Source organism: Lactuca sativa, chromosome 8, assembly GCF_002870075.4.
Source record: "Lactuca sativa cultivar Salinas chromosome 8, Lsat_Salinas_v11, whole genome shotgun sequence".
Lineage (NCBI taxonomy): Eukaryota > Viridiplantae > Streptophyta > Magnoliopsida > Asterales > Asteraceae > Lactuca > Lactuca sativa.
The window spans coordinates 142,991,590-143,002,957 of NC_056630.2; the positions used below are offsets into that span (position 1 = coordinate 142,991,590).

Below are 11,368 nucleotides of genomic sequence, written 5' to 3' on the forward strand. Positions count from 1 at the left end.
GTAGTTGTTTTTCGTGTATTATTGGTTTCATTTTTAGTATCTCAATGTATATATTAGTTTAGCCAATTTTAGTAAATATATTCTTACTATTTAAAAGCTTATATAACGTGATTTAATGTGGAAAGGAACATTAAAAAACTTAATAATAAGGTGGGTTCCATAGTTAAAATGTCTATAAAATGGCTAAGTGTAAAATAGCTTCACCATAATATGACCATTAATGTTAGTACTTTAGAACCATACGGTTTAATAGAATGAATTTATCATTTTATGTCAATGTTACATAAAATGATAAAAGAATTACACATAAAACCGTTACAAAGAACAAATTTGTTATATTAAGAGGGGTTTGGGGATTGAGTTTGAAAATGATTTATTGATTTATTAGTTTTTCAAAAAATCTAAAAATCAAAATAATAATAATAATAATAATAATAATAATAATAATGATGGGAAGCTAATAAACATTTTTGAAAATATTTTTTATCTCCCTCAAAAATAAAATTCATAAGTTACATTTTGTTGATTTTTTAAATCAGCTTATGACTTATAAATATTAAAAGACTATAATACCTCCACTAAAACCTAGCCTTTTTTGTTTATAGCTTAATCTTTATTCTAATAAATGAATAGTTTTAATCTTTTTTTGTCAAACTCTAATACACTTCTCATTAGTATTATGTCATGAATCATGTACATATATTAGGCAACTCATTTCAAAATTCAAATTTATATTTTCTAAATATATGTTAAATTTGAAGTAATAATAACTTTAAAATTTTGATATATCTCTTAATTAATAATTTATTTAAAATGATTTATTTAAAATAATTGATTAATAATTATAAATTTTTATTATAAAAGTTTAATTAATTTTATAATCGTGGTTCCCACGTGTTATAAACTAGTGTTTTTATATTAAATATTATAAATAAAAATACTAAATAGTTCTAATGTAACACCCTTGATCCAGGTATTTTCCATTTCTACCCTTATATATAAAATGTGTTGCAAAATTGGTCCCTTTAACACTTAAGTGAAAACACGCCACCTTGTGCGTACGTTGGGCGTAAGTGGCAAAAATCCAAACCCTAAGTTTACGGTTTGAACCTTATTTAAGCATAATTATCTCATTGAGGCCCCTTTATTTATCAGCCTCCGCATCCCTTTTCGTCCCTAACAAACCCTAATTCCTTGTGTGAGTCTTTGTGAGCTTAAGAGCGTATATGTGGTGTTCTTGAAGGAATGAGAAGGAAAGGGAACCATCTTGGAAGCTTAAGGCACTTTGGATCCAGAAGTGCTTCACCCTTAAGCATCATTCAGAGGTATAAAGTCTGAAACTTGATAAGTATTTGGGTAGATCTTGTTAGCTTTGAGTTTGTGTCCATTTTTATCCCATAAGCTTGGTGTTTATGAGTATGGATTACTCTAACAAGAAGAGATGTCCTTTCAGACGTTTTTAGGTGTTAGGCATCATAAAAGTGTGATCTTGGTCCTCATATCCCTTCCATGCAAGAGTTATGATGTCTTAATGGATTAATAAGTTAGGGTTTTTGTTTTTGGACCTTTTCTAGCCATGGAAAGTCATAAAAGTGGAAACTTTATGACTTAAGATGATGTTTTGAGTCTAGTTCTGAGTTTGGATGGAAAACCCTTAAGGATTAAGCACTTAATGAGAAGGAATGGATGCAGACGACGTACGTTGGGCGTACCAAGTGGTACGTTACGCGTACGAGGTTTGTGTCCTATATTTTGGCTAAAGTCTCGACTATGCTCGACAGAATGGTTGAGTATGTTGGGCATACCTAGTTAACTTTGACCTTCTTTGACATTTTGTCTTGTTGACTTTGACCAAGGGTTGACCAAGTTTGACTTAGGGACATTTTGGGTATTTTGAGTTGTAGTTTTAGTTTAGATCATTGTTTGTTGTATAGGTGACCTGTAGAGTTGACTTTTGGGGCAGCGTTCTTTGTTGCTATCTTTTCAGACTGTGGGGTAAGTTCATCATTGTACTTGTGGGTTGAAGGCACCAATGTCGGCCCGGTAGATTGTTATTGTGGTTTAGAATGTTGTTATGATGTATTGATATGTTAAGATTTGCACAATTATCAGTTACTGTTATATGTTTTATTTGTTGCATATGTCGACATAGTGCGGTTTGGGTTGAGGCTTCAGTGTTATGTACGTAAGCCAACAGACTGGGGCATTCTGGTTCGATGACTGGTTGGGCCGAGGCAATCCAATCCAATGACTGTGGGTCAGGGGTAATCCAGCTCGATGACTATAGACCCAAGGTAATCTAGTCTGATGATTGTGGACCCAACATGTATGTTTGTATATGATATGTTACGTGAGGTATGGGGAGACTCTCTAAGCTTTGGCTTACAGTTTATGTGTTATGTTTCAGGTACTTCTAATGATCGGGGCAAAGCAAAGACATGATTGTGCACATCCTTCAGTTTTTATGAGATTTGATTTTGGGGACACTCTGATTTGTGATTTTTGACTTTTGGAAACTAAGTTTGTAAACATTTATGGTTTGTGGGTTGATTTTGAAAAATGAAAATTTTACCTTGATTTTTGGGATGTTACATCTAAATATATAAGATTTTTTTTTTTGTCATTTTACAAATATAAACTAATCCAAACAATTAAAAAAAACTTATTAACATAATATTTTATCACCACATAAACTAATACAAACACTTTTATTAAAAAAAACACATTTTAGTCACACGCGCGCACACGCACACACAAATATATATATATATATATATATATATATATATATATATATATATATATATATATATATATATATATATATATATATATATATATATATATATATTCACTTGAGATTAAAAAATAAAGATTTTGAGATTCAACCTCAGCCACATATTTCTCATTTATCGCTCTAACGCTCCAGCGTACCGACAGCAACAGGGTATGCCTAATCATAAATGATTATATGGCAGAAAGATACAATCATATATGATTATGCATGTTTATACGTATGTGTCTTATCATAAATGATTATACATATATGTTTGTTCACAAAGTAAGTAATCATAAATGATTATGACAATTAGTGGCAGAAAATATGGTGGTGACAGAGGTGACGGTAGTATAAGTAACGAAGGTGACAGTGGTGGGGTCAGCTAATGTTAGAGGTGGTTGTAGTGGTGGTGGCGGTGGCGGGGATGGTGGTGGAGGAGAAAGGAATGGACAACGCTTTATAATCATTTGTGATTATAACTGATTTGTCGCGTTGGTACGTCGAAAGGTTAGAGCGGCAGATGTGAAATATATGGTTAATGTTGAGAATCTCAAGATCTCTATTTTATTTTTAATTTCAATATATATATATATATATATATATATATATATATATATATATATATATATATATATATATATATATATATATATATATATATATATATATGCTAATAATCACTTTTTAATTTTATCAAAAAGTGTTTATTAAGTAAAATAAGGAATCCAAACACCCCCTAAATGGTTAACAAATTATGTTGTATAATTTATTATTGAAGTATTAGAGTTAACGTTCTGAAATCAAGTCAAATTTTGTTATCATGGAATAAACCCCTTTAAGTCTTGACTTGCCTTATTCTCTTTTTGTGATACGAATCACAAAACAAAGTAATTTCAAACTTATTGTATTTTAAATTAACCAAAAAACATACAATAACATATATCATTGATTACACATCAATAGTTATCATGAAACATAATGACAAGATAGCAATGGGGTTGGGTTGTGTTTTGTTGGTGTTATAGCTTTTAGCTATAAGAATCATTGGTGTTCTGTTCGCCATATCAAATTGGGCTATATCTATAAAAAGCTAACCATAACTCCCAAAAATGATATGGACCAATTAGCAAAAAATGGTTTTCACTTATAGTGCCAATTTAGCAACTCTTTAAAGTAGAGGGCTGTGGGGTGTAAATTTTGCCATAGAAAATAAAGCCGCCCTCCTATAAACAGAAGTTTGAAAGATGAGAAAAACCCACAAGCTGAAACAAACACCTTTTTCTTTGTCTCTGTGAACTTGTTTCTTTTACTGAAATTAAAGCAAACTTTCATGAAAAGCTTCCATTTTTATGTTATTTTCATCCATGTCGTCTGATATTAGTTAAAATAGAAAAACACCCATCAAAGATTTCTTGGTGATTGATTGATTGATTGATTGATCACATTGAATTGGGTTCAAGATTCTTGGAAGTTGATGTTGAAGTTGTTGAATTGTGTTATAATTTGTTCAGATATTGATATTTTGGAAGGTGATCTTGCAGATTTGGTGTCGAATTAGTGAGTTAGGGTTAGGGTTTGGAGTGATTTGGGGAGAAGATGGGATTGGGTAGTCTTCTTCCTCCCACAGTTGGGCCACCGATAAAACGGCGAGCAGGGCTTCGGAGGAAACAGGCAGGTAGAGGTTCTTACAGGGGTAGTTAGAATCTGCAAAAGGGTAAAAAAGTCAATTTAGTTTGTGTTTGGGGGTGGGGGTGTTTAGAGTACATTAACATAGTGAGGAAGAAGAAGATGATGATGATGATGGGTGGTGTGGAATTACACCAAGAACTGAAGAATCTGTGTGTTAACAGTGACTGGAAGTATGCTGCTTTTTGGAAACTCAATCATGGAGATCGAATGTAAGATTGTTTCTGAAACTTTAGTGTTATATTTTTGTCAAATTTTGATTTGAAATATGTATAATTGTATATAATATTTTGCTTAGATTTGAATTTTTCTCAAAAATAATGGTTCTCCAAAAGTCAGTCAGTATCAATCATAGGGTCTCCGGTCTTGTAGTTCAATATTCTAAACTTCTGTTAAATACCTAAAACACCCTTCAATCTTGCTTTTCTGCAAAGAGGATGGGCAAATACGTAATTTTAGCTGAAAAACTTACCAATTTGGGAAAAAAATTGTAGGATTTTGACATGCGAAGATGTGTATTGCAACACGGACGACGACAGTTATGCGGATAATCTTGTTGAATTAGCAATCGTACAGATGTCTTATAGCGTATATTCCATTGGAGAAGGGTAAGTTGGTAAATATTTATATTTATGCATACATTGTATCACTATCATTCATTAATCATGTTCATAAACCATAATACGTTTGTTTTTGTACTTTCTTTGTTGGGCAGAATCATCGGGCAGGTTGCAGCTACGGGTAAACATGTATGGAAATCCGGGCATCAACTTGTCAACAGCCCGAATTCTTTAGATGGGGTGAGAAATAACTCGGATTTTTAACGTATTTTAAGCTTTTATGTAGACCATAAAAAGTTGAGGACTTAATATATAAATGTATGTGTGTTAATTTTCAGCATTTTGATGAATGGAAAACACAGTTTACATCCGGGATCAGGGTACGTCACATATAAAAATCAGCTATGGTAATTAAAAATAAAAGCAATATATTTTGCAACAAAGATTCCATGGAGTTGATCATGAAATGATGTGTGTTTGGGTGTTTTTGTGTTATGCAGACTTTTGCTGTGATGGCTGTTGCTCCATTTGGGGTCATACAACTTGGCTCTTTAAAAACTGTAAGACAACTTCAATCTCACCTCGTTGTATATTTATTTATTTAGAAAAAAAAAAAAAAAAAAAAAAAAAAAACTCGCATTATATTCATATTGTGTTATTTCAAATGCACAGATGGCTGAGGATTTGAAGCTCATGAACCATATTAAAGAGATCTTTTCCCACCAACAAACTTCTTTAATGGTGTCTACATCTACAGACTCTTCTCCTTGTGTGGTATATCATTCTTTCTCTAATCTATCCCTTATATAATATATAATATATTATTATAGTGTTGTTTCTTTTTGACTTAACGCAATGAGGCTTTCCTCATTAAGTCCTATTTTACAAATGTGTTCCAAACATCATTTCTTATAATACCATGTAATCCTTTTCCTTCCAGACAGAATTATCTACAAATTCAGGGCATGTAAACAATCACAATAGAAGTAGAACAATGAACAACAGATGGAACATGTCTGATTTCATCTGCAATGATCAAAATCAAAACCTGTTCATGCCCATAACTTCTGAAACTGAAACCGAAGAGTCACTCAAGTTTCCTGCTGGATGCGAGTTATACGAAGCACTGGGACCCGCATTCTGTAATAGTTTCAATTGGGACACAGTAACAACAACAACCGAGACCCTAACTGTTGACAAGATGCCTGAAGAAACAAGCAGTAGCAAAATATCTGGCTCTCAACATCTTTTGGAAGCAGTTGTTGCTAAAGGCAGATCAACCAGTGGTTCGGGTTGTTACTCAATTGACATGGAAGCATCATGCAGAAAGGTAGTGGGGCCACATGAACAAGTGGTTAAGGTCGGGAAAAAACGAGCCAGACCTCGACCCAGAGATAGACAGATGATTCAAGATCGTATTAAGGAACTCAGGCAGCTTGTTCCCAATGGATCAAAGGTAACACTCTTGCTGTTGTGTTGTTCAAATTATAAAATACTCTTGTCTTGTTTTTCCTTCATTGAGAATTTGAGTTGAGAAGAGTAATTTGTGTCTGTTACAGTGTAGTATTGATTCGCTTTTGGAACAAACAATAAAGCATATGCTTTTCATGCAATGTGTCACCAAGCATACTCATAAAATCAACAAATCTGCTGACTTCAAGGTAATTTGTTTGAATACTAAGTGTTATGATATGCCATGGTTCAAATTCCAATTCCAAATGTTGATTGGAATTTGTGATTCTGCAGTTGGTTGGAAAGGAAAAGCAGGGTTCGAGTTGGGCAATGGAAGTAGGGAATGACCTAAAACTGTGTCCGATAATTGTGGAAAATATTGGTGTCGATGGGCAAATGCTGGTAAAGGTACAAAAAGCGATAAAAACCCTGGAATTTCTTTTTTTTTTTTTTTGTAATCTTTTTGTCAACATTTATTTGGTTTGTATATGTAGATGATGTGCGATGAATGTGTTGACTTTCTGGAGATGACAGAAGCAATTAGGAGCTTGGGTTTGACCATTTTAAAAGGTGTGACAGATGTCTATGGTGATAAAACCTGGATGTGTTTTGTTGTTGAGGTACATCCATTCCTGACCCAAGGCTTGTTTGGACTTTTTTGTTTAAAAAAAAAAAGTCAAGTGACTAAAATGTTGTGAATATTATGTTTTTTACAGGGCGATACTAACAGAAACATACATCGGGTGGATATATTATGGTCACTCCTTCAGATATGGAACATGAAGACGAGCACCTGAGTCTGATAATCTTCATAGAGTGTTTGATAGCTAGGAATTTTGATTCTGTTTCTGGGAAATTTTTGTTCTTTTTATTGTTATTTATGCAAGATTGGTTGCTGGAAATGAGTGAAGATTGCTTCTTTTTCCTCTTTTGTTTGTTGTGAACTTGTAAACTTAACTTATGATTGATTACTGTGTGGTTTGGGAATATAAAGTTTTACAGATTTCGTTGAATTTGTTAACTTAACTTATGATTGATTACCCAGTGGCAAAAGGTGCTCACAAAAATGAGTAAATTGATGTTGCACTTCCTTAGCCTTTCTCCTAAAGAGCACTACTTGCCTTTCAAAGTGTAAAAAGTTGTCTTAATCACTTGTTATTGTTATATTGGTTTCGAGTTGTGGGTGATGAGAAACAGAAATTAGGGTTTAATGGGATTAAAAGAAACATATACTTATTTAGTGAAGAAAATGATATTGCTTAGTGATGTAATGAAAATTACAAGACCTAAATCTCCCTCTCTCTCACAACCACAAGGTTGGAGCCAATACAAATGTATCAAATATCAAATCTCCCTGCTCTTGGAATGAGAACATAAAAGAAAAGAGTCAAAGACTAGTAGCATAAAAGATGGATGAATCAATAGAACAAATTTCTATCAGATTAAAGTACTCAAGAGTGTTACAGGAAACATAAAGAAGACACATGCAAAGCATACTTGTTGTTATGGAATGGAAAAGAAGTCCCAATAGTAGTAAGATGGGATATGAAAAGGGAAGGGTGTTTTCTGAAAGTTACCATCTACTAAAGCTTTTAATTACTTCATCTTGGCTTCAGTGAAGAGGACATGGCGATTGACACGAGGATCATACTTTCGGAATTCAAGCTTTGTCTGTATCTTCCTTGGGTTCTTCTTCTTAACATAGAAGAAACCTGTCCCTGCAGCAGAAACTAGGCGTATGAAAATCGTAGCACTTTTTTTCTTCTCTCCCATTTTTTAATCTGCAAACACACCAGACAAGAGAACATCAGTCAAATGAATTGAAACCAATTTTGCAAATGGATCACAAGGCTTCATGTGTATCAAGGCATCACATAAGTTCATAAAAAACACAGTAGCATACAATTCTCATAATCAGAGAGCAGATTAGTCTCCAATTTGCAATCTTGGAATTGTTGAATTCCCAATGTACCTGAAACAATTCAGTTAAAAATCTACTGTGATTCTTATTTCTAACATGTAACACAGTCATAAAACAGTCAAAGAGATGTAGAACATGGAATTGGAGGAGACAAAAACCACAATTTTTTGAATCTAAATAAATGTTCTAGATTGTTTATATGATTCATTTTTACAAACATGAAACACCTATTAATTTTTATAATTCCTCTCCCATTCTTAATTCTATGTTTGATCCACAATAAAGAAAAGTGCTGAGGCTGTTCTTCACCTTGCCTTTCATGAAGCAGCTCTGATATCTTTAAGGAGATTAACCATGCATATGGTTGTTATTTATGTACTCGTATTTTTTAATACTGTTTTTTATTAGTATATATGATTTGAGAATGACGAATTGATTGAGCGAATATGCATTCTCTCAAAATATAGCAACTTGATTTTTTCTTTTTGCTAATCTTCAAAACCATAAACATTGTTTTATAACCGAATTAAAGAATTAAACCAGATATTTGAAACAAACCAACTCATTAATAACACTGAAATATAAAGCAAGAAAACGAAAACAACCTACAAATCTACAAGAATTTTTATGACCTAAAACACGAGCTGATCAAAAAGCTTTTAACAATGATTATGAGAATGTAAACAAAGAAACCCTAATTGAAACGCAGAGCTCTCACTCTTATAATTAAAAAACATAAACAGGCCATCATGTTCTTCTCCTCCATTATCCATATCAAAAATCAGAAAAACTTATAAGTTATAAAAATCGCATCTTATAATCAGAAAACAGTAACAGACCATCAGGTTCTTCTTCTCCATTATGCATATCAAAAATCGTATACAAACAGAAATAGAAACACTGTGAATGAGCCCTAATCGTGAAAGAAATCGAAAATAAAAGCTCAAATCCGAACCTTAATGGAGTTGTCGGCGTCTGGTGTGGCCGGAGATGGAGACGGCGTCTGGGAGTGTTGGGTTGTTTGGATTGTGTAGGCGCAGGATTGAGGAATCAGTAACCCGATTTTCTGAGATTAAATTACAAATACTCCTTATTTGGTAAATATTTTTATAATATACACCCTTTTGGTAAAAAAAAACTAACAGTTTTAGCCCTTGTTATGGGTTTATTCGATATTTATGTTGTTATTTGTTAAGTTTTCAATTGAACCTCTTTATCATCTTTAAAGGTATAACTTTATTCAAACTTATCCAAGAATAGCATAGATACATAGTATAAGCATGTTTAATTAATCCATAAATAACCCCAAATAGGGTTATAAATAAACCGAACGTTTTGCAAATCGTTTGACGGAAATTCATTTATGTTTGTTTATTTAATAATTGAACAAACATAAACACAAATTCTCGTTCGTTTAATTAAACATATGAACATAAACAATGGTTTCTTTCTTTTATTTATGTTTGCATACATTCGTTTAAGTTTATTTATGTTCATATATGTTCGGTTTATTTTTATTACATTACTATATTGTATGTCCGTTTATGTTCATATGTTTTCAATTGTGTTTGTTTATCTTTGTTTGTTTATGTTCATTTAGCATGTTAACAAACATAAACTATTTAATTTTTTTAAAGAACGAACATGAACAAGAAAACTCGTTCATTTATCCGCTTGTGTTTGTTAATTTGTTCAGCTAACTTAATTTGTTCAGCTAACCCGATTTTCTGAGATTAAATTACAAATACTCCTTATTTGGTAAATATTTTTATAATATACACCCTTTTGGTAAAAAAAACTAACAGTTTTAGCCCTTGTTATGGGTTTATTCGATATTTATGTTGTTATTTGTTAAGTTTTCAATTGAACCTCTTTATCATCTTTAAAGGTATAACTTTATTCAAACTTATCCAAGAATAGCATAGATACATAGTATAAGCATGTTTAATTAATCCATAAATAACCCCAAATAGGGTTATAAATAAACCGAACGTTTTGCAAATCGTTCGACGGAAATTCATTTATGTTTGTTTATTTAATAATTGAACAAACATAAACACAAATTCTCGTTCGTTTAATTAAACATATGAACATAAACAATGGTTTCTTTCTTTTATTTATGTTTGCATACATTCGTTTAAGTTTATTTATGTTCATATATGTTCGGTTTATTTTTATTACATTACTATATTGTATGTCCGTTTATGTTCATATGTTTTCAATTGTGTTTGTTTATCTTTGTTTGTTTATGTTCCTTTAGCATGTTAACAAACATAAACTATTTAATTTTTTTAAAGAACGAACATGAACAAGAAAACTCGTTCATTTATCCGCTTGTGTTTGTTAATTTGTTCAGCTAACTTAAACAAATGAACATGAACAAACATTTATTTGTATTCGTTTAGTTTGTTTACAGCCCTAACTCCCCCCCCCCCCCACACACACACACACACACACACACACACACACATATATATATATATATATATATATATATATATATATATATATATATATATATATATATAGGATCAGGATCTTTTGTGAACTCATATTTTCCCACGAACTTTTTCATGTGAATTTTTTTTAGAAAAAAGTGACTTAAGGTATTAAATCGGTTATATAGAAGTGCATTCCCAAAAAAAATTCGAAAAAAATATTCACATATGAAAATTATTTTTGACGAACATATGCACTTCCGACGTTAATGCATATATGCACTTTTCATGTGTACACCTTTTTTCGAGATTTTTTTTCCGATGCGAATGCTTTAAGTCACTTTTAAAAAAAAAGTCACACGAAAAAATTCGCGTAGTTCGCAAGAAAATAAGGGTCCGCAAAAGAGCATATATATATATATATATATATATATATATATATATATATATATATATATATATATATATATATATATATATATAGGTTCAGGTTCATTTGAGACCATTCTAATTTTGTGAGACCGTGAGACCA

General features: G+C 31.8%; 2 protein-coding genes across 3 annotated transcripts; one reads left to right on the plus strand and one right to left on the minus strand.

Moving 5' to 3' along the window:
• Positions 1–3,909: 3,909 nt before the first annotated feature.
• Positions 3,910–7,490, plus strand: LOC111910894 (transcription factor EMB1444). The gene is made up of 11 exons (XM_023906700.3): positions 3,910–4,677; positions 4,960–5,073; positions 5,181–5,265; positions 5,364–5,405; positions 5,526–5,585; positions 5,698–5,799; positions 5,966–6,481; positions 6,585–6,686; positions 6,772–6,885; positions 6,972–7,097; positions 7,194–7,490. The coding sequence occupies exons 1-11, from the start codon at positions 4,568–4,570 to the stop codon at positions 7,272–7,274; spliced, it is 1,452 nt and encodes a 483-aa protein (XP_023762468.1). The 5' UTR covers positions 3,910–4,567; the 3' UTR covers positions 7,275–7,490.
• A 401-nt stretch (positions 7,491–7,891) lies between these two features.
• LOC122195277 (uncharacterized) lies at positions 7,892–9,502 on the minus strand. 2 transcript variants are annotated; one of them, XM_042896925.1, is made up of 3 exons: positions 9,354–9,481; positions 8,381–8,449; positions 7,892–8,258 (listed from the first exon to the last, which is right to left on the minus strand). In XM_042896925.1, the coding sequence occupies exon 3, from the start codon at positions 8,248–8,250 to the stop codon at positions 8,074–8,076; it is 177 nt and encodes a 58-aa protein (XP_042752859.1). In that variant the 5' UTR covers positions 8,251–8,258; positions 8,381–8,449; positions 9,354–9,481; the 3' UTR covers positions 7,892–8,073. The 2 variants fall into 2 exon arrangements, with proteins under 2 accessions (XP_042752859.1, XP_042752858.1); XM_042896924.1 differs by lacking the exon at positions 8,381–8,449 and having other exon boundaries at positions 9,354–9,502.
• Between the last annotated feature and the right edge of the window lie 1,866 nt (positions 9,503–11,368).

Excerpts from the sequence above, each read along its gene's own strand:
- LOC111910894 (XM_023906700.3), top strand. The coding sequence starts at position 4,568 with ATGATGATGATGATGGGTGGTGTGGAATTACACCAAGAACTGAAGAAT. Across the intron at positions 5,266-5,363 it reads GCCCGAATTCTTTAGATGGG|CATTTTGATGAATGGAAAAC; the intron begins GTGAGAAATAAC and ends GTTAATTTTCAG. Across the intron at positions 7,098-7,193 it reads GGATGTGTTTTGTTGTTGAG|GGCGATACTAACAGAAACAT; the intron begins GTACATCCATTC and ends TGTTTTTTACAG.
- LOC122195277 (XM_042896924.1), bottom strand. The coding sequence starts at position 8,250 with ATGGGAGAGAAGAAAAAAAGTGCTACGATTTTCATACGCCTAGTTTCT.